The sequence below is a fragment of the Syngnathus scovelli genome, chromosome 14, assembly GCF_024217435.2.
Source record: "Syngnathus scovelli strain Florida chromosome 14, RoL_Ssco_1.2, whole genome shotgun sequence".
Lineage (NCBI taxonomy): Eukaryota > Metazoa > Chordata > Actinopteri > Syngnathiformes > Syngnathidae > Syngnathus > Syngnathus scovelli.
Window position 1 is genome coordinate 8,211,479 of NC_090860.1, and position 23,211 is coordinate 8,234,689.

Genomic DNA, 23,211 nt, shown 5'->3' on the forward strand with positions numbered 1-23,211 from the left:
AAGACATAATACGCTTCAGACAGTTGCAATCTGTGCGAGCGAGAGTCATGCCAGAAGATGTACGGGCGCAACATGTCGAAATCCAGGAATTAACGGCGTGCCAGTGGTTTTCTTTCAAAGAAAGGCAAACTTTTAATCCTTGAAAAACGTCGTCGGAAGTCAAGAAATTGCACAATTCGGTACGTGAGCTGCTTTCAACGCACGGTAATCTTTGTTAAATTGACAGTATTTTTTGTTTTGATGCATGCAATTTGACAGTTGCGTCAAATATTAAAGTGATTCGAGGCTGTAGTTAATATTGTTAATGGTAATGGTTGCTTCTAGTGAAAAATATTAAACGTCCACACAGCGTGTCAATCGCGTCTTAAACTCGCTTGCTTGATCACTTTGAAGAGGACATTTGGAAACGCTTACGTCCTCAACACAAAGTTACGATATAATGTAATATATATCCTAAACTTCAGTGTAGACGTCTACAGTTTTCCCAGCCATGAGCCTTGTTTGGATCAGTAAGCAACGGTGCAGCACATTCCTGACGAGCGGCGACTCTATGTGAAACTTTTTGACATATATGGTTAAAAATGTCTGTACTGTATCCAATTGGTTTTTTTGAGTGTAATTGCACAATTCCAACGTTTGTCAGTTTGGGGGCGTACAGTTTCACTGAGATAAGCAATGTTTGTGTTTGAACTGGACACTTTCAGTTAAGTGAACTTTGCACACTTGCTTCACTCTGTCTTGCCTTTTTTATTTTATATCTATTTAATTTTTAAGTCCATATTAGCAAAGGTGCTTGATGCCATTGAATCATTTGCCATTTCCTCCTTTTCACTTACCCCCCATGGTGCCCTCATTTAGCTCAGCCAAAGCCAATTGTTCTCCTCTAATGAGTGCCTCAGTGTGATTCCACGAGTTTCTTTCTATTTAAAATGAAAGCTGAGCTTGGTCAATGACCAGCTGCTGAAGAATAAAGGAACAAAATCAATCTGTTACTAGTGAAAAGTTCCATCTTCCTCTTTGACCCCACTTGACCTTGCAGACAATATCTCACAATCGTTTCAGCACAAGTGTTGTCCCAATGCAACTAGCAGCTACCGTCCAGGTGGTCTAGACAGGAAACTACCCAAGTGTGTCTTGGACTTTACATCTGGCATGTAACACTTTCTTAGGCAAACTGTTTTTCACATTTGTAGTGATTTCGATTAATGCTGTTGCAGCTTTTCCCACTTCCAGCTAAGTTTACAGATCACGAGTCAAAGGAAACATTTGAATCAAACATGTGACAGCATTGTTTGTTTGAAAGTGGCCGAGTGTGTGCCGTAAGTGATTTAGCATGCCATATGGAGGTTAGGTCTATATATTTATATTGTTAGTCTGGCCATCTACTTGAAGGCAGATGTCATAAATACTCAAATGTGTGGCGGAAGACTATTCAGCAGCCTTGAGCTTTATTTCCAAACAATGTAGGACTTGGGTCATGCTGACATGACAATAAGTCAGTAAAAGTGCTAACTTTGTGTGTGTGTGTGTGTGTGTGTGTGTGTGTGTGTGTGTGTGTGTGGGGAGGAGGCAATAAGGGGGCAGTTTCACATAATTGACTCGATTCTCTAAATGATTCCCAATCTCACATGCTTGCAAATAACTTAAGCTGTAATATGCATGCATGTCCTAAGGGACAAAATTGGCTTGAATGTTCTTCCCATATGTGATATTTAAATAAAGAATTCATTGAATAGTGTAAATAATATGATTTTAGATGAGACTGGACAGACATGCAAATTACATTGTCTTTTAAGATCCGGCATTTTTGCAGCTTTGTGTGAATGGGGAAAGTTTTAAAAGTGTGAAAAAATGCACACAAAAACTAACCCCAGAATGTTGAAATAATGTTTGCTCTTTTTCACCGCAACGGGGAGCAATCATTCTCTCATTAAGACCTATTTTGATTAGGGTCTTTTTTTAAAGCATTTGGGCAGTAGTGTTCATGGTACTCTGTGGGGGTGTTCATCACTCACCGCAACATGTGCTCCAAAATGCAGTGGATTCAAATAAGTGCCTCATTTGTTGTGTCTGTGTGGGCAGTGCTTTTGTTCGAAAGTGAGGATTTGATTGAGATGAAGGGAGAGTGTCAGGGTGTATTGTTTACCCCTGTGAATAGAAAGTCGTTAGTCTCTTGAGGCCCGTGTGGAAGGGGATAAACTGCAGGAGTCATGTGGGAAAAAGACGGTGCTGCTTGTCGAGGAAGACGGGGCAAGAGGGAGGGTCTTGGAAGATAAACATAGCGGCAGGGCCAAAATAATAATTTGGCCGGTGGTCTCCTAGTTGGATTTGTTTTCTACAGAAGAGGTCCCTGAATGATGTTGTCCCTGTTCATCTGTCCCCAGCATGTCTGACTGAAGATATCCCAGGGGGGGTTTATGTCATGCCCAAAGAGTCTCCCAAGCCATTTTGGGGCAAACAGCCAATGCAACATGACACGGTTAGTTCATCCCTGAGAGAGCAGGAGTATTTTTAGCTTTTTTATTTCTCCAATCAGCTTGTTCTGCATGACCAAACGTCAATTTGGGTCGGTTGATTGTTGCTTCAAACAATCATTAAGTGCCCGTTTGTGCATAATTTTGGCAGCAGGCTTTTAATTGGGGCTCAGTCACAGGGACAGAAGAAGAGCAGTCCATAGAGACCTACTAAACTTTGATGACTGTGAATTTAAAAAAAAAAAAAAAATGCAGATGCCAATGCTTTTTTAAATTTATTTATTTATGTATTTAAATTTTAACTTTTACTTTATTTTTTATAAAGGTCATGGTTCACCGTACTTGTTTACCCGCGCTTGTTGTCTCTTCCGTCCCCTTGAACGCTTTTGTTATGCTTTCAAAAAGGCCCCCGAGTCGTTGAATTAGTGTGACGGCCGGCAATTAGAGGAACAAGAAAGAAGTGATCCATTGGTGCTTTTTTTGTTTAATAACCGTCAGAATGGCTTGACTTGCATCTGTCTCCTATTAAGGGAGAAAATTGCTGACTCCCTTGCTACGGGTAATGCATCCATCAGCTGTGGGAACCAAACACTCCATTTGAGAAGAATTGCAGCTAGTTTAAGCACAGGTGCTCAACCTTGCATGAATAGTGGACTGTATGATTATGTTTTTCTTTTGTACATTCTGTCATCTCCCCTCCCTTGGAAAACAAGAATAAGATATGTGTCAGCAAAAATAGGTGGAATCTAACGTGTTGTTTTATTCTGTGTGGGATACACATGGCCAAACTATTTCGAGTGATGTTTTTAATCGGCTGTATTAGATATTTATCACTCTTTGATAAGGCATGATGTAAAAACATTAAATCAAATCTAGACGTTTTATTTTTCAGAATCTTTTTTTAGAGCCCACCAGTGACCATAGAAAGATTAGCATAGTCTGGACAATAGTAAGTGGGGTGGGCTCGGAGGTCATTGTAGGTGGGATTATTAGGATTTTATTACTCGGCTGAGACTAGTTCAAAGCCTACAACCAAAACGTAAAGCCCACTTGAGCAACTTACACACAAACGAACACACTACTTCAAACTCAATTGGTCCAAGTTGGAGCAAAGGCTGTATGGATAGGTTGCATTTGTAAAGAATCTTATTGAGGCAGCTCAGTACTGTATTGACATCGGCATGGCTGGGATCATTCACCATCTCATTCCTTACAGTAGATCCACGATAAAGGTGAATCTCAACTATAATAATTGTGTTATGAGGATTTGCATTTGTGTTGATGCATAGAGAGTTGAAAAAAATAAATAAATAAACTTTATAGCTATCCGGGTATCCACTTTCTTGCAACTTTCTGCATGTCTAGCTCTGTGACATTTCTCTCTGCATTCCTGCACATCTTAATTGGCACTCTTCTTGGCAATGGCCTCACTTTAGTCTCGGCTGGCTAGGCTGTCAGATCGGCACAGTGGCCAGAGAAAGCAAATGGAACAATACAATCCTAATCCCCAAATAATTTCTGCTACTCTGATCTTGCTGGCCTAAGAATGTGATGTTGTAAAAGGCCACAGGCTCACTTGGAATCACAAATGAACAAGTTCTCATGCACACTGATCCATGTTCATTTACTGCAAGAAACCAGAGAGGAACTTGCCTGTGGTTTTGCTTTGAGGGTACACACCTCTTTCTAGCATGAGGAATTGGAAAAATATATCACACCAGAGTGTATCTTTGATCTCAGCGGAGTCTCTACAAAGAAAAAACTGTACATAAAAGGATTTTTAATTTTTTTATTTAACTAGCTTGTTGTTCAGTTTGAAGTGGTTTTTGATTTGAAAATGTTGCATTGTGTGTTTGATTTATTGGCCATATCAGCGGATCTTTTTTTAAGCGTAATTTAATTTTTTTTTTTTTTTTTTTTTTAAGATTATAATTCTGTTTAATATAATTTGCTAGCATCACTATTTTGGGCTATGCCACTGATATGAAAAAAAAGTACCCCGCCCACACACACGCGACATCACTGGTGTCAAACTCAAGGCCCGGGGCCCAGATATGGCCCACCACATCATTTTATGTGGCCCGCAGAGACAAATTGTGCATCAAATTCGTGTCATTACTAGAATTGCAAATTGTCTCTACTTTTAATATCTTTTTTTTTTTTTTATATTTGACCAGTTTTTACTCGTCTGATTTGAAAACGAGTTATTTGTCAGTTTGTTTTGTAGCTTTTACTGAGTTCTCCTGGAGAGCCCGTCTTTCCAAGTCTGCACTGACTTTCTCTCCTGATTAGCATGAGCTCATATCACAGTCCTCCAACCACGCATGCCTCCAGCCAGGCTGCACTATACATTACAAAGTGGTTGGCATGTGTAAGCCAAGAGCACCAAAGAGGGGAATGAAAAGAATTTCCTCCTTACTTACTGTAAGGTCCAGTAACCCTTTGGCCTCACTTCACTGGGCTGCTGATGCATGATTAAAAAAACAAAACAAAACATGAGACCTGCTTATCTAAGGACCATACTAGGAAGGATCACCATTTCTCTGCTTTACAGTAAGCCTAGACATGACGTGTCTTTGTTTTCTTTTTCAGCTCCAAAGGCCTAAGTGCCATGCCAGAAGGGTCCCATTCTGTTCTCCACCAGGGCCCAATGGAGGAAGGTAAGCTCAATGCATCTCTGAATCTCTTCATAGTAAAAGCTTGAATTTGTCAGTCTAGTTCCTCATCTGTGTAGGAGAACCAGAATGCTGCAAGTGGAAGAATTAGACCAAAGTAATGTCTTGGAGCGAGCGGTCCTCCTACAGTCGTGTTTGGCTCAGAGCGTCTTTGTGTATCTGTGGAACTCTGCCAAACTCTGCCATACAGCTGCAACCTCACACACATCAAACCAGAATGTGTCCAATTCGCAGACCGCTAAGATAGTTTAATGACGCTGCATGCACGGGGGGGATAAAAACAAGGATGGAGGGCGGCAACTCAAATTACATATTATTTTAGTGTTCGTTATCATTAGTCGCAGAGGCGCGGCTTTGACACAAGGCCTCTTTGTGTCTGTTTGTCTGTTCTGTCCCTCACCCCACCTCACACGCCTCCCCTCAACTCTACATTCGGCGCTGGGTTTCCTCTTTGGCTGGAGATTACAAATAAATGTGTCAATGGTTCCCTTTTCCTTGCTTCAGCTTTGGACCAAAGAAACATTTGGCTGGAAGAAATGTGTGTCATCCACTTTAGTACTCATTTTTTCTTCCAAAGTACACACGGTGCACTGGTCGTACTGCACATGCCGTGGTGCATTTTGCAGCTTGTTCACATTTAGTTTGACCTAGTTGGGACGAATGTTAGGGTGACTTAACTTTCGTGTTATTGTTGTCTGGGTAGATGACGGAGGACGAAACAAGTGGGACTACAAATTAAATTTAAAAAAAATAATCAATCTGTTAATTAATTTGTCGATTAATCAATGAATCAGATTTTTAAAAAAAAACAAATTTTGATTTCCTCCCCTTTATTGAAAAATAGGACATTATTTCAAATGGATGATGCAGAAAACATACATTAATAATAATAATAATAATTAATTTGGCCAGAAAAATAGTTTTCCCAAATTAAAGTAAAGGTTTTATTTTGATTAAACACAAACATTTTGCATTTAAAAAAAAATCTAAACAACTAATCGATTATATTACTTTAATAATGGATTAGTTGTTGATTATTCGATTAATAATTGTTCCTCTAGAAATAAGTAATTACGATATTGGTGTGATTGCTGATCAAATGTGGATTACTGGACACAAAGAATGCACATAGTGAAACCAGAATGGGAGTATGGTCTGGGTAAACATTGTGGTGACCATCCAATTGTAGTTGTTCTGCAGGGTCAAAGGTTTATGAAGTGAGTGAGCTGTGTTGATGTCCTTTTCCCTCCACTACCCGCATGCTTGAAAATCCTTTGTGAGTTTTCACCCCAAAAAAAAAAAATCACCCTAAAGGCAAGTATCTTCATCCTTCAAGCGGCGGATGTTCCCTCCTATCTGATTTAAGTTACCTCAATGGATTATTTTTCCAGAGCAGCTCGATGACAGGAACATAAAAGCCCTCAGACTTTTCCACCTCAGTGCAACTTTACACACTATGGTGGAATATCCTGCCCATCATTTTAAATGGTGTCAAAAGTTTGATGCACATCTCAGCTGTCAGTTTGACACTGCGGCGGCTCGCTCAAAGATAAAGACTCCCTCCCGTAGATATCCTTACCCCCTGGCAGGAATGTAGCTGCGTGTGCAGAATGTACAGCTTTAAATGGCTTCTGGGGGACGGGCCAATGATCTCCATTCTTTGCAGCTTTTCCAGCCCAGTGGGTATCGAGATGTGGATGGATGATGGCAGCAACATTTTTTTTAATAGAGTTCCTTTGCTGGATAGGAACTTTTTAACTGCTGCTTAATTGCTAACTGCGACCTCACATAACCTTTGATAAAATGCTGAGTTGTACGAGTTTAACTTAGTTTTGAAGTTGTTGCATCTACGCCGTATATAATTACATACCTGGTGTTGCTGCTACAACCTCACTATATTGTCTCAGGCTCTCGTGCATTTAAATATCATTGTAAATCATTTTACTGCACCTTACAATAGCATTCCAACTATACAAGTCTTCCACTGGATTAGTCACAGGCTCTCTGCTCTGATCTTTGCAAGAACCTCAATCAAATCAGCCTGTATCACTTTTTGTTGGTTTATGTTATAAGCAATTGCATGGATTAGATGAGATTATTAGTCCAACATTTCTAGTGAAACCTGTTATGACAAGGCAATTTTTTTTGAAAAAGAGACTTCCTGGATCTGTTTTCTGCCCCTTGCGATTTTATTTCATGACTTGATCGCATCCCCCCCAGTACAAGAGCAATTTTGTAACGGAAGGCAACACACAGACATTTTTAAAAAGTAAAATTTGCAATAATCTGATCCATTGAAATGGTGTTCATTATCAAATTTTTATACTGTAGAATAAGTGGCTCGAATGTGTTCCACATGTTGGACAGTTTCCTGCTCTTTTCTTTGTTTACTCACTTGAGGAAGCAAGCAGAGGAGAATTGCCACTACCTGGCGTTATTATTCTGCCTTATCAGAGGTCAGCGTTGTTCTGATCAAAGATATGGGTCACTGACGTTAAATTCCTCATCGGTCCGTGCTGATACCGAAACCGCTGAATAAACTACTTCGCACCTTTTACAACCCTGCACGTGATTAACGGCTCGGTGTGAAGCAAATGATATTCTTCCTCTCCACACTTAGCACAGCTGCACACTCTGGAGAGGTGCTAACACGACAGCAGTGTGCTTGTAGATCAGCAAACTGGTGCTAATGTTTACAGTGGACTTCAAGCCGCCATCAAGCCCAGATGTGGAAGGAAACGTGAGTGTTGAATAGATTGAGGACTGGCTGAGTATGCAAATGCCTGAAGCATTCTTGTTGGTGGGGGGGTGCAAAGTCGATGAAGGGGTTTCCGAAGTGGATCATCACATGCCAATACGCTGAGGTCGCTTGGCATGGCTGGATTCTTTCAGGGCTGGGGCCGAGCACACGGGAGTTTTACCGGATTAAATGTGAGCTGTTCGTGCTTGGAAGATTGACAAATCTGGCCTGATGAAAAATTTGTACTCGTAAAAAGTTGTACTTGTTTATATGTATGACTGTAAATGTAATCTAATGTTCCCGTTTTGCCAATTGCCTTCTTAAACATAACAAAATATATTTACTACAAAGATCATTTTACTTGTAAAAACACCGAGATTGGCTAAATGTTTCCCAGCCCAGCAATTTGACCTTGAGTGTCACTTTGGAATGCAGGTTGAACGTGTGCGTGTGTATTCTACTTTCCACTGCCATTTATTTACTCACCTTTGGGCTAATTATTAACATTCAAATCTGCTTGTGGGGCAAATACTGGTAGAATTGGAATAAAACCTTTACGGTATATTTTCAGAGCAGCAAAAAAAAAAAAAAAAAAAAAACGCGACCTGAATTCCTCCCTCCATTCTGGTATCGTAAACTAATCTGGGTCTTGTATAATTCCTGCCATTTAGGCTCATGCTGTTTGATAATGGTCTGCGAACACCTCTGGGTCTTATCCGAGAATGCAGCCTCCTTGCCCTCATGTGGAGTAGCCATTCATATTACTAGGTGGGAAGGCGCTTTTCCCAAGAGGATCAGACTTGCAATTGTTAGGTGTCGGGGGATTGAAGAAGGAAACACCGAGGCAAGGAAAAGCTTCATTTTATTGGAGCTTGAAAGATTATAAAGTTCATATCAGTAAGGATGATAGGCTCGCGTGTTGTCAATGGAAAAAAAAAATCAGGTTAGGGAAGGTTGTCTTTTTATAAGATAGGAATCGTTTCCTTGTTTGTGAGAGAAGTTTCCACATTTTTTTTACATTCATTCATCTGTTGAACTAATACAGATTCAGTACAAACCCAGATTGAATAAGACTGTTCTTCAAACTGATGATTTTTTGGGTGAAGAGGGAAAAAATGCATGTAGGAATTGTTGAAGAAAAAAAAACCCCCGACAGATCTGTCTCCGGAAACACGATTTGACAGAGCCAAGAATGTATCAAGGAACCAGATGATAAAACAATCATTTGACCAATCTAATTCAGGTCTAGCTCGTTTTCCCTCTTGGTGCAGGTCATGTAGTCAAGTGTGACCACAGTAATCAAACTCTGTATGAACTCAACCAGTCTTGGGTCGTGAAGCTCAATCTGGTAAGAAAACAATCCAACCATTCGAACGCACGCGCAATGACCCCGTTTGGTGAGTTCTGCATGCAAATCAATCTCGGCGCCAGCTTACCCAAATCTAAAATTTTTTACATCACTGCTCATTATTTGCCTTTAAACATAGTGTGTAATAATTTGATGACGAATATACGGTGCAGCAGAATATGATTCATTTGTTGTTTTGACCGCCCACAGTTTGCCAATAGCAGGATTCGCTCACAAGAAGGATTTACAATTTTGTATCAAGCAGCGATAGTGGAAAGATGTAATCAGCAATTCCATGTTTGTGATTCACAAAAGTTATAAATGCTTGTCATTGCTGGGAAAGCGGCTCTTTATTCTCACTCATCAGTCTGGTCTTGGCGGGAACGGGCAAGATTTAATAAGTAAGCATCATTGGCTTTGAAATGCTGCCCTTTTTTTTGTTTTGTTCTTCTCATTATTCCTGTCTGTGACGTCATCACGCACAAGAACATTATAACTACATGGCGCTATTTCAAATATGTAATTAGTATTGTCTGCTAGCAATGCTTGCAATTTAACCTTTGGAGCCTGCATTGTTTTTCGACTCTTATGCAGTTTCGCATTGTATTACGCAACACTGAATAGCGTCTTCGTAATTCTATTGCACTATGAGAGACAAATGTACAATAAATAAGCAGGCGATGTAGCAACGATGCTTGTTTGAAGGCATCATTGTTGACAACATGAGTCACATCCTCTCGAGATTTTGCAACCTGCACAAAGCTTCGTAGTTGCATGCCATGCCTTATCCTTTCCCCATTGTTGCGATCCATATTCGCAACTATTTGCTCTGATACATTCCAGATCATTTCAAGGAATGTTATGGTTGGAATATTCATGACACTTGAGGTTTCTTCCAGTAAGGTAGGCCCTCTGATAGTCCGTAAACCAGATTTTCTATATAAAGGAATGTTCTCTGAGTCCTTAAAGAGAGGATAATCATTTTTGTCATTCCAGTGACTGCGCCTTTTTAGAAAAGTTAATTGCTATGTGCTTTTATGGCTGTCAGTAGTCTTGTTCATCCCCGGAATCACCATTATGACATCAGAGCATGTGAACCATGTGCATTGCTTGTTAGATAAGGACTAGCCTAGACTTTACATTACAAAGGGTGGACCGATTTATCATCAAGCTCCTTAGTGAGTAAATGTCTCGACCCGAAACACCTCATTTTTAATCATCATTCACAAGTCCAAACAAGGATTTTATTGTTCAACTGTATTTGACGGCTAACACCCAAAAGATTTTTAACGATGGTACCAAAAGAGGAAATTCATGCTTGCGGCATCAACTTCCCTTTTGGCTGTTTTGAATGTAGTGCAAATACATGACTTGGTTAATTATATGGCAGCCACAAATGAACTTCCACACTGTACAAAAATTTTTATTTTTATTTTTTTTTTTAAGCTTTCAGAGCATAATCTGTCTTCCTTATTCTGAAATTGTAAATGAATGGGAGAAAATATACCTTTTTGTGTGTGTTTAAATGTCTTTCTTATGAAGAATACTTTCATTCAATGACCAGAAGACTAGATCCAGTTGTGTTTGTGTCCCATTCCAAACACATAAAAACCATAATGCAGACTTTGCACACAAACGGAAGGCCACAAACCGATGGGTGTCGTCGTGGTTCTGTTTAAACTTTAACTTAATAGCCTACAGTTTAGTAGCACACACATGACAGGAGTGACACTGTAATAGTTCTGGCCTTGTCAATGTGTCCTGCTGAGCTTAACAGCAATTGTTTGCAGATGTTTAAGAGACTCGAGACTACATGCCTCCTCGGTAAAGACCTTACCAAATATCACAAATAATGAAGGATTAAACCACTTTTGCATTGGATCGCACTGGCCGAGTGCTTCGCCATGGCCTTGTTGAAGGGGAAACATAGTGAAGTAGTGTCAGTCACAGATAATTCAAGCCTATTCTTGTGGTTCGTCAAAGCTGTGGTAGGAGCTCAGATCTTAAGTGAACTATGGTTGAAATTGCAAAAACATTTTTTTTTCCTTTTGGTTATAATGCTCTTCAAATATTATATTGGCCCATGCCCAATGGCACCGTTCATAAGGGTGACTTGGCAAAGGAAGCTGCTAGGTTTATTCAAATTGGTATGTAATAGCTCAACTTTGCCCTTCCTTTTTTTTTTTTTTTTTTTTTTTTTTTTTTTTTTTTTTTTTTTGCACCTTCGATGTACTAGTTTTACACAAAGCTTAAACAGCGGTCATCTCCCCCCTCTATTTTTCACACTGCATTGCTTTGGATCCCTTAGCGTGCATAGTGGAGCAAGTAGACAGAGCAACAAGTCTCTTTTCAGCTCAGGACTGAGTCATGGAAAGTAGAAGGGAGCCAGATGTGCATGCATGTGAATAAACTGGAAGGTCATCATTCAGCTGTCAAATTTACTTGACAGCATTTGTCTGCGCTCGTGTGAAATATTTGGCATGTTTTGCGTAAAGAAGAACAATACAAGATGGAGTTTCAGTCGAGTTGGCTGAGAGTAAATTTTCTCTCGGGCTTAATGGTTAAGACTTTCCATGATGCACAGCTAATGATGAACATTTATCCTAACTTGTCAACACAGATGTAGGTGAGCGGGTTTCAAGATGACAACGTGAGCTACATCTGTGAGCGATCAGCACCAAATTACCCTCACCGTCCCCACTCGGCAATGGACTTTACCTGAACCGTTTCACTTCACAATTGTAGCTTTATTCGAAATACATTGACAGAGACTTACTTATGTTGTGTAGCATAAAATAGCTTTGACCTCTTTGAACCCTGCAAATACTTCAGGAAATTGAACTCTCTTTACAGTGGCAACTGAGTATCACTGCGTTCCATGGTATATTTTGGATGCAATGTGAGGAAAAATCCTCCTGGGCCTGGCTGAGGAGGATGGGAAACTCGATATGTAGGGTATTTCTTGAGAATTTTAATGCAGTCTTAAAGGGTATGTAAATAAAGCTCCCAGTTCCGTTTGGCTATTTTCATCTCATCAGTCACATTGCTGGGTTTTTGCTCTTTGGTCTCTTTACATGGCATCTGAAAAGGGGTGTCTTGACTTTTTACTTTTTATTTTTTATTTTTTATTTTTTTTATATCCACTGGATTTGGCCTTTCCTGCTGTGGGCAAAAACAAAAACCTGGTTTTTGGAGTCTGTTCCTGTTGAGTTGCCCGAGATGAAGGAACTCAACTCGGGAAATACTGAACCATCTACTGCAAGAAATTTAAAAAGCTAAAGAAAAATCTTTGTATAAGCCTCAAGAGACATACTTAGATCTCACAATGACACAAGAAGTTTTGTGTCACCTAAAAACTTTTTCCTTTTCTTCCTGGAAATTTTCACAAGTAGGTCTGTCTTTAGAGAGATTCCCAAAAAATACAAATGGTGTTGAAAAGATTTTGAAGAAAAAAAAGTGTGAGATTTCCCTAATGACATTCCCCTTTTTTATGTGTTCCTCTTCTCTATATAGAATATCCTCGGTTACCCTCGCCCCTCTCCGCTGGAGACCATGAACAAAGAAATGCAGATTTAGAATCAGACTGTTACCATCAACTATGTGCCGATCCACTGGATGGAGAAGGCCAACGTCCAGTAAGTCTCGTATCCACCTTGTCTTCTGGATCGTCCCGTGACAGTCACAGCCTTTTTGGGAGCACCGTCACCCTCCCTTCCTCCTGCACACCGCCTATACCGAGCGAGGAGGACATCGACTTGGAGCTGAGCCCGGCTGAAAGCGCTGTAGAACAGACGAGAGACCAGAGTCCCGGCCTGGCGGGGTTCAGCAGACTATGGAAGCCGCACCTAATGCTCAACCAGTGGAATAACAATAACGCCACCACCAACAGGAAGAGTGCACAGATCCTTCATAACCCGGCTTCACCTGTCGTCACGGAAACGATGGCGCCCAACCCGAAACTGACCCACGTGGACCGGGTTGTCATGGAGATCATCGAAACGGAGCGCATGTATGTCAAAGATCTGCGCAGCATTGTAGAGGTGAGTCAAATGTTCTTTGGAAGAACTTAGAGCTATGACTTCATGTCCACAATTAGGCAATTATTGTCTATTGCAAGTAAAATCTTGTTTGATCGGACATTTGGCAACTGCAGTTATTGTTACAGTCAATGCCTCGGTCAAAACCTTAGCGCGTTTATTTACATTGCAGTGAGTATGCTCGTATTTGTTATTTAAACACAATGCAGGTCTTTCACTTCCCAAGCCTCCCTTTGGAAACAAGAACATCACAGTAAGATTTTAATACTCAACAAAGCATTCAAAGAACTCGACGAAAGGGAAACCTCTTTTAGCCTCAACTATGTTTGTAGTATAGAAACAGGAGCACTTAGCTGTCAGACAATCCTCTGCCACTAATGTCTTTAACATTTGAGGCATTTCTGAAAAACGCTGGCTGTAAACCAACAAGCGTCTTTCCTCACCTTGTCTCAAGCCACACTGGCGTCTAACTTCTGACAAAGCCACTTCAAATCATGACCTCCTCGTCGCTCATTTGACATGCCTGGTCTGGCCGCGGCTGTACAAGAACCTTTCCAGCCAACACAAACACGGAGACCCGCGGGGTTTTCCACTAGCTACAATGTGAAAACATGTTCTTGTACAGATGTATCCGCTGCCACTGACCTTTTGTAATTACATCGCTGCCTTAATCTCATGGAGTTATTTTATCGTGAAGCTCAAATGAAGCAAAGAAGTGAGAGACTTCATTCCACGACCTCATCAAAGGACCCTCTTGATATGACGCACTGCCGAAACTGTGTCCATCCGCTCTCTTTAGATATTGTTTTATCACTGGCTCACATGCCTCTCGTTCTCAACGGTCCACATTCAGTGGGAGTGGAGAGAACAGCTGTTTGACCCTGATGGTCCCACACAGCCAAATACACCCCCAACACCTGGCTTCAGCCACCCACAAATCGTCATACCTGACATTATATAGACAGGAATGTGAGGATCCCTTTAAGAGTGTCGCCCACAGGCTCAAGTTGTAATAAAAAGTATTTTCGATTGCGGCTCATTGCTGACTGAGCCTCCCTATCTCCCACACTTTGCGAAAGGTCACGTGTGTGTGCGCGCTGCTCTCATCGTGCAGGAATGCTGTGTCGTTCTTTCAGTTGTAAGTGGCGGACTGCATCGGATCGACTGTTTTGTCTTTTTTTGGGCACATCTGGTTGTCAGAACTAATTGCTGTTGTACTTTTTTATTTGGTCTCCGCATGTGCAAGTTTGCCTCTTGTCCACATCCCCTGCTACTTGTTTGTATGACACGTGAGTGTGTAACTGAGCATGATGGAGCATATAGTCAGCCGGATGTTGGCATTTTGGGCTCCTGTGGATGTGAGATTTTTTTCATCTGCCCTGGAAAGAATTCTACAGATATGCGATATGGGCAGTGGATATTTATACTGTGTCAGTCAGCATAGCCTATAAATAAATGGAGCAAATCAGTTTGAAGGATCAGATCACAAAGTAGGAAAAATTTTCCATGATATCTAAATTTAAATAAATACATTCAATTGTAATAATAACAACTGATTCTAGTACTTCTTTAAAGTAGGCTATATAAAACATGCACATCCTTGCGACCTCTAGTGGTATAAATTTGCAAATGTCGGGATTGTACTTCAATGGTCAAATTCCAAAATAATGTGAATTAATCGTAGAATTGCAATGTGACTCCATCTCACTACTGTTTTCCAGGACTATTTGGCTCACATTATTGATACGAGCAACCTGCCCATGCGCCCAGAGCAAGTGTGTGCTCTGTTTGGAAATATTGAGGACATCTATGAATTCAACAGGTAAATTCTCTCCTCCATAACTATAATGACTTGTATTATTATTATTATTATTTTTACATTGCCTGATTTTACTCTGAAAGCTTTTAATTCATGTTTGATATTCCACCCAATGACTCCAAATGGGCACTAAAAGCAGTTACTGCGATTTACGTCAGCTGGTGGCCATTGCTGACCCTGCCGCTTGCCAAAACACACATTAACATTCCTCTCATAGTGAAGCACTACTCTGGTAATTCCAGAGAAGCCAGAGAAGTGTAGGATTTAAAAAATATATTTTTGTTTGTTATGAGTCTTACCATTTTTAAAAAAAATAAATTCCACTTGCATCACAGTTACATTTGCAAATTTAAAAAATATATACTTTTTTTTTTACTTTGTTTTTCAAAATTTCCTGATGATGTTACATAGTTTATTCTGGATATTACACCACAAGTTTTAAAACTTACTATGACTTAATAAATGTATTAGACCAATAGTGATTGAAGATGAAGATTTATAGCCAAGCATTTCACACTATGCAGTTCAATTCACATTGCCATAGAGTATCCAAATTATATTTATTTACTTACATTCCTGAAAAGAAAAAAATGCGTTAGTGTTTTGTAATTCCTAACATTTGTGATAATTGTTGGGATGGGTTCTGCTTTTATGAGCTTTCAAATAAACTTCAACCTGGCTAGACTCAGCTCCACAGCAATTAAGCTATTTGACAGTCTGCACTGCCCACTAGTGGCAATAAATGTTATAACGTGGTATTTAAAAGTGTTGAGTCTATTGAGTACTTTATTGTCAATAGGCATTCATGTATTTCATTATTGATCATTTTATGCTCTGCTGCATCTCTTTCAGTGAGTTGCTGCAGTCGTTGGACATGTGTGACAACGACCCCGTGGCCATCGCCCAATGCTTTGTCGAGAAGGTGAGCGTTCTTATCCTCCTCATATTTTTCAAGAAATGGACAAACGCACACGTCATGTTGCTCTTTGGTTCCCCCAGAGTGAATATTTTGAGATCTACACCCAGTATTGCACCAACTATCCAAAGTAAGAGCTGCAAAAATAGATATTACCCATAGATATGATTGAGTCGTGACAAACGTGTTTTTACAATCCTCTAGTTCAGTCGCAACACTAACTGACTGCATGAGGAGCAAAACCCTGGCAATGTTCTTCAAGGATCGTCAGGCTTTTCTGAAGCGTTCTCTCCCGTTGGGTTCTTTCCTTCTCAAGCCTGTGCAGAGGATCCTAAAATATCACCTGCTGCTTCAGGTAAATCATATTCCTCAGTTGTTCCTACTTTGGAAGAACCAGCCACAATGTCCTTCATCTGTTTTTTGGCAATGAAAGGAAATTGCGAAGCACTTTGGCCCAGACGAGGAGGGCTACGAGGTGATCCAAGAGGCCATAGACACCATGACAGGGGTGGCCTGGTACATCAACGACATGAAGAGGAAACACGAGCACGCCGTCAGAGTGCAGGTTTGCTACGATTACGAAACACAGTAACGTGAGAAGATTGTTAATGCAGTTGTTGTCCTGCGCACGTGCAGGAGATCCAGTCCCTTTTGATCAACTGGAAGGGTCCTGACCTGACCACTTATGGCGAGCTGGTGCTGGAAGGCACCTTTCATGTCCTGCGGGCAAAGAACAGTCGGACGCTCTTCCTGTTTGAAAAGATGCTGCTCATTACTAAAAGAAGAGGAGAGCACTATGTCTACAAGACGCATATCTCTGTATGTTTTTTTTGTTTTTTTTATTATTGTTAATTAGATTTTATAAGGAACAAAAATGCACCTTTATTAATTGAAATTTTCAGCAGGTTTAATTAACCTATTTGGCTAACTGGACCCTTATTCTTTCCTAATATTGTGATTTGTAGTGCTCCACCTTGATGCTACTTGACAGTGCAAAGGATCCTCTGCTTTTCAGTGTTATCCACTTCAAGCATCCCAAGCAGCCCCATACCGTGCAGGTAAATGTGAATTGTCCCCCAATTATCGATTATTATAGTTAAAAACTGGGCTATGTGTTCACTTATTTCATCTACATTATTTTTTAGAATGATCGCGGTAATAAAATGTATGCTAGTAAGTAACTTTACTTTAGGATGCTGCGAGTAGGCTGCATTGTGTTTTGTTTTGTCGGGCCAGCATGCGTCATCTGTATCTTTAATAACAGACAAGGGCTTGTTGTTGTCGTAGGCCAAATCTGTAGAAGAGAAACGTCTCTGGGCCCATCACATCAAGAGGCTCATTCTGGAGAACCACAACGCCATTGTTCCACCAAAGGTTCACAACAATGTCCATTCACTGTACTGTATAACTTCATCTCTTTCCAACCATTTTTTGACAAAACTCTCTAAATCTTCTCATATTTCAGGCAAAAGAAGCTATCGTGGACAATGCGAATTGTAAGTGCAATTATAAAATTATATTATGTTAATATACATTCTATTCATCTTGTAAAGAAATTGTTATTGAAAAGTCAAATGAGGTTAGTGACCATCTTTTTTCCTACTTAGGTGTTGGGAAGTACCACTGTAGCCCAGAAAGGGTAAAGAGAGCCGATTCGTACCAGTCGAGTGACATCCATCTTGCAGGGTGGAATGGCCGGAGGAGATCAGGTACAAATATTTTGGACTCCATTTTGTATCCAGCAAGCCGCATACAACCCCAACTGTATATTTGTTTGAGAATGGCATTAATTCCCCCCTCCCTTCTGTTTTAGAACCTGCTAAACAAATCATAAAAAACACAAAAGGTCAGTAAATTGTTTACATCATATTTGTCAAATGTATTAAAGTCGCTCTGTTACATGCACATTTTGTCTCCGGGCCCAGAAAGCGATGGTTATAATCGTACGAGAGCTTTTCAAATTGCAGATCTGCTTTGTTCGCACTCAAAGATGGTCGCTAACCAGATCAAAAGACACACTCCCACTCCACTGGCCTCACCCATAATGAAGTTAATTAAACGGCATCGGTGCAAGGCTCTCTCCTCCGCAAGCTCTTTTCAACAGGCAAATTCAGCCTTGGCTTCGGATCTCCTCGCATTTGTCCTAATTGTTCAATATGAACGAGCGAGCCGTCGTATTCTTGTCTCGGGGTTATATAGTCTATCGTTCCCAGTTTACATCCATTTTGCACGCCAATGTATTGAAGATATCATTTTCATGTCAACCTTGCCATCTCAATGAGGGAGTTAGCCATCACAACCTGGATAATTGCATCATGTTCACTTTGCGAGAAGGATGTTTTGTAATTGTCTTTTATCTAATCACAAGGCCTCCCGTGAGTCTGGGCCAGACTAACCACTGGCCGGCTGCTTGCCCCTGGGCTATAATTGCACAAGATGCATGTGTTACACGGCTTATTTGCGCATGAAATATTGAACTTGGGAAAATCGGAACATGGTCATTTGTTAATTACTGCTTCTCTGTTTTCTCTTCGCTCTCCTTACAGATGTTTTGAAGGTAAGTGCTGGAAATGTTTTCTCGAATGTTTGCACTCGGTTGAAATACTAATGTTAAAATAATACTGGTAATAATAATAAAATTAATAATAATAAAATTAATTACAACAAAAATAATTATAATAAAATTACAATAATAAATTAATAATAATAAAATGTATTAATAATTTAATAGCCAATTGGCTAAGTCTTTGGCATCTACAGAAATGTTCAAATGTCAAATAAAAAAATAAAAAATCTTTGCCAGAACAATTTTTCACAGAACATACTGCAACCAAATCACATCTCATCAGAAAGCAAAGCAGTTTAATGATTCCCAATCCCAAGTGTTGTCCTTATGTGTGCCGTCACTCGCAGCATGCCGAGAGTGAGAGCGCCCTACTGGGGGACAAGCCTCAGGCCTCCAGTCTCAGCGAGGGTGAGAGGCCCGCTGCGGAGGATGCCGTGCAGCAGCTAAGTTCCACACCGGAAGAAGTGCCCTCCTCGCCTCATGAGGGGGGTCCGAAGCTGCCGATGACAGAACAGCAAAAACAGGAAGATGAGGAGGGGGACAGTTTCAAGGAGGATTTACTGATGGGGGACGACCAGGTAGCCGACTTTGCCAGCTCCGTGTTGGCAGCCATCTCCTGCTGGCACTATCGAGCCCGGGCTTTGCTTTCTTCTCACTTCACAACGGTGAGGGTTTCCAGCCACCCACGGCTTTCCCGGTTCCCGCTTCGTTGCGTTTGCTCCGCGCACCTCTCGACCCCTCTCCTTTTTCGCCCACGCCGACCCTCGTCCTACTCTGTCTGTATGTATGTACGCATCCCACTAACAGCTGCATGTGCGCCTTGCACAATGAATGAGTCAGGTTGTGTTCTTGTGGGCTGACGTGCTCACATGCTAGCTGTGAGCCGCGGAGGTGCAACACGCAGGTCATGTTCTTTGTTTGCATGGGCCTTTCTCTGCAGCCGTTGGTGTCTTTTCCTGTCTGGTGCCGTTGTCAACGGGCTGCGTCTCATGACTAGTTTTCAATGAAACTCGTGTCTTCATTTGCATCACGACCGTTGACTGAATGTGTTCTGCTTGACTTCAAAGATGAATGCAGCCAGCTTATTAAATGATTCTTCTTTGATAAACATTTTCCCATCAGAGGTTTCATAATCACCTCCATTGTTATAGCACAACGGGCTCTGATTATGTTGTTGTTTTGGAAGGCTTGAGTTCTACTTGATTTAATATCAAGTGTTGCCGACAACAATAATTCTTCTACTGAGCCCTGCCTACATTTTGAAAAGATTCAAACTGAAATGTGTGGACTCTTTCAGGATGATGAAGTCGGCGATCCCGCTCAGCTGACCGACGCGCCGGGAAAGGAGACACAAGAAACACACAGCCATGAAGAAAGCCAGAGAGATGCGGCTGAGACAAAACAGGTCCTTTTCTCCTTCTTCTATTCATACTGGCTCAGTGAATAAGTGGCAACTCAACTACAACTACAATAGATAGACGAGAACATCAGGCCCATTTAAATCATGTGGCAGTCAAAATTGGGTACATGTGAAGCCCTTTGAGACTTGTCTGGGATTTAGGGCTACATAAATAGACTTGACTTGACTTGACTTGACTAGATGAAATTCTGTGTCAAACTGCAGCGCTTAACCGTCCGTTCCTTTCACTTTGACTGTTTTGTTGGCTTTAAATGGTCCATGAAGCTAATGGCCAGTGCAGAGTGCTTCGATCTGCTTTCGATGTCTAATTGCATCTCTAATGCAAACCTATTTGTCATATTTCAGGTCCATTTGGACGAGCCGCACCCTTCAGACTGCGTCTCTCAAGTAGAGGACATCCGTCAACAGTCCGAGTCATCGCTAGAGGCCTTCACTCCGGATTCGGCTGAGACTTCTAGAGAAACCGGTGAAGAAGCGGAGGGGGAAAGCGACTCGTCTGGTCTTCAAGTGGAGGAAACGAGTGCGCTGATGAGCAGCGAGCTCTCGGAGGAGGAGGAGGAGGAGGAGGAGGAGGAAGTTGTGGCCGGGAATAAGAGAATCCTACCATGCTCCGTGTTGGGTCAAGCGAGTGTAATCGCCGAACGCTTCATCACTGGCCTGCCCAGGCGGAGCAGCCTGGTCTCTGAGGATCTGGGCTCCATGGCTTGCTCCTCACCTTTGACACGCAATGAAGTCTTCATAAGCCCCTCAACCTGCACGGACTCTGAAGAAAAGTCGCCCACTGTATCGCCTCCTGAGCCGCAGGCGAACCCTGAGACCGTTTGTGAACCCGTCCCCGTAGAGGGGGAACGTCGGTCCACTCTGTCCAAACAGGATCTCCTCCTGATCCACAAGATCAGAAGATACTATGAGCATGCCGAGCACCAAGACGCCAACTTCAGCATCAAGCGCAGAGAAAGTCTCTCCTACATTCCAGCAGGTCTGGTCAGGCAGCTGAGCAAGCAGCTTAACAATATTCCCGACCAGCACGCCGCCGTCCCAGTCCACAGAAAAGTCCTCTCCCGTTACAGACCTACTTCTTGGTCAGTCTTTGACCTTCCGGGCTTAGAAAAGAACCCAAACACAGACATTGAGCAAAAGGCTGAACGACAGAGATCAGAGGAAGTAAAGGCTCGATCTCCAAGTGTCACTGATTCTTCTACCACAGATGAAGACTTCCGACCTTCATCGGAGATGATCAAAGTCTGGCAAGACATGGAGTCAGAGGAGGAAGTCCAGCAGACTGGAGAAGAGGAGAAAAATCCCTTTGAGTGTTTGGACTCCTCAGAATGTAAACTCCGAAAGCAACCATCCCTGATTCTAGAAGAAACAAGTCCCTCGTCTGATGGTTCAGATGTTCTACTAGAAGACTCCGCTCGAGACTGCAAGCAGCGTAGAACGTCTATGACTCAAGGGAAGAGCCTGGCCCAGCTCCCCAGGCTCATTAGCTTCAGAACCAGCGTTGACGAAGACCAGATCTTGCAGGACATGGGCAAGATGAAGAACAAAGTGTTCCAACTGGCTCGTCAGTACAGCCAGCGAATCAAAAATAACAGACCGATGGTCTGGCAGAGGAACCGGGAAGCCTCCAGTCAACAAGGATTCAAGAGCATGCCTGCTGTTCTTGAGGAGAAAGTCAAGAAAAAAAGTAAATGGAAGATGTCTTTGTTATTTATTTTATTTTTAATTTAATTTAATTAAAACAAATTGGCAGACTTCAAACATGTGCTCTACAATGTGTTTTATATTTAATGTGTGCAGGTAAACCCAACCTGAGACTACCCTTGAATGCTTGTGACCAGATGGTCATCCACGAGGTGAATACACCGAGTCCAGTCCAGACTCCATCTTCTGCGGCCAGCTCCCGCAGCACGCTGACCGATCCGCAAAGCCCTCAATTGGAGAACTTCCACTGGCCTGACGTCCAAGAGCTTTGCTCCAAATACAACCCCAGCCAACTGGATGCTGATTCCTCAAACAGCATGCTGGAATGTTCTCCGGCCAAGTGCAATTGCTGCTCTCACACAGACTCTCATAAAGACCCGACGCAGTGTCCGGAGGCACAACCTGAGACTTGGTACAAGGAAAGGGGAGATCAAGATCGGCCTCGACCCCGGTCCAAACTACTGTGCAGGTGGAGCTCGCTGGAGCACATGCTTGGTTCCCTGCCACTCCATGAAGTGCAGAACTTGCAGGAACCCGTGCGGACCTGCCGTCCTAGCAGTCTGGCGTCTCTAACTGCCGCACAATGCAGCGTCCTCGCAGAAGGAGACCAGCAACTGGAGGACAGCTCGCAATGTCCCGGCAAGTCGGCTGCACCGAGTTCAGCCAAGACGTCAGAAAGTAATCTGGTGAAGAGTTTACGGGAGAAGTTCCAGAGTTTAAGCACCAGCTCATCAACGTGTTAACTGTTTATCTTTACTAAGAGGGAACTTTTGGTCAGTGTTGTGCAGTCCGCATTGGACGCACCATTTGGGAAGGGATGTTATTGGTCCATGCAATGTGGGAAACAATGTCTTTAAAAAGAAGTTTGTTGCAATATTTGTACATTTGGGACTTTTCCTAACTCATCGGATGTAAGCGTGTCAACAGTCCCCTAATTGGTATTATTACTAGATAGGCTTTTGTTTAGTTGTCATTCAATGTTGGCAATTAAACTATACTAATTATTAAAGCATAACAACAAGCAGATGTGGGAAGATTACCTCAACTAAGCTGACCGCACACCAAAGAGTTTCTTTTGTTGGCTATAAATGTAAAAAAAAAACTTAAAATGTGACAGCAGTTACTTTGACTGACAGCTGTTTTCATGCATCACTGGAGCTTTATTATTTTCCTCCAATTTCTATTTTTATTGAGTAATATTTATGAAGCTGTATTTGGGGGCAAACGTTGGCATGTAAATAGCGACTTTAGTGTATAAACTCCTTTTGAAAGCTTTCTATTCCAGAAAGACTACTTGAAGTTTGCCATATTTGCATTAAAAACAGAAATGGCGCGTGGCCGCCGGTCACTGATGTCATGGACTGATGCACATACAGTATTGTCATGACGTATCTCTATACAAATCTGTCTGAGGAAGTCTTTGATGAGACTGAGTTCATGAATAAACTTTTATTCTATCTGTATTAGTCCTTAAATATGCTGACTGCTATATGCATGAATCAGTATGAATGC

General features: G+C 41.7%; 1 protein-coding gene across 3 annotated transcripts; it reads left to right on the forward strand.

The window, feature by feature from the left end:
• Positions 1-3: 3 nt before the first annotated feature.
• LOC125981429 (pleckstrin homology domain-containing family G member 3) lies at positions 4-23,162 on the forward strand. Of its 3 annotated transcripts, none has more exons than XM_049741530.1 (19): positions 4-204; positions 5,067-5,134; positions 12,751-13,277; positions 14,996-15,096; positions 15,946-16,015; positions 16,093-16,139; positions 16,214-16,364; positions 16,443-16,574; positions 16,646-16,828; positions 16,975-17,067; positions 17,297-17,383; positions 17,475-17,505; positions 17,617-17,718; positions 17,823-17,855; positions 18,556-18,566; positions 18,923-19,240; positions 19,873-19,980; positions 20,341-21,682; positions 21,796-23,162. In XM_049741530.1, exons 2-19 carry the CDS (start codon positions 5,086-5,088, stop codon positions 22,440-22,442), a joined length of 4,032 nt encoding a protein of 1,343 aa, XP_049597487.1. In that variant the 5' UTR covers positions 4-204; positions 5,067-5,085; the 3' UTR covers positions 22,443-23,162. The 3 variants fall into 3 exon arrangements, with proteins under 3 accessions (XP_049597487.1, XP_049597485.1, XP_049597488.1); XM_049741528.2 differs by having other exon boundaries at positions 4-179; XM_049741531.2 differs by having other exon boundaries at positions 4-179; positions 18,923-19,153.
• The last annotated feature ends 49 nt before the right edge of the window (positions 23,163-23,211 follow it).

Bases quoted from the DNA above. Each gene is read 5' to 3' on its own strand.
- LOC125981429 (XM_049741530.1), top strand. From the start codon at position 5,086: ATGCCAGAAGGGTCCCATTCTGTTCTCCACCAGGGCCCAATGGAGGAA. The intron at 17,384-17,474 runs GTTCACAACAAT...CTCATATTTCAG, and splicing joins ACGCCATTGTTCCACCAAAG to GCAAAAGAAGCTATCGTGGA. The intron at 19,241-19,872 runs GTGAGGGTTTCC...GGACTCTTTCAG, and splicing joins TTTCTTCTCACTTCACAACG to GATGATGAAGTCGGCGATCC.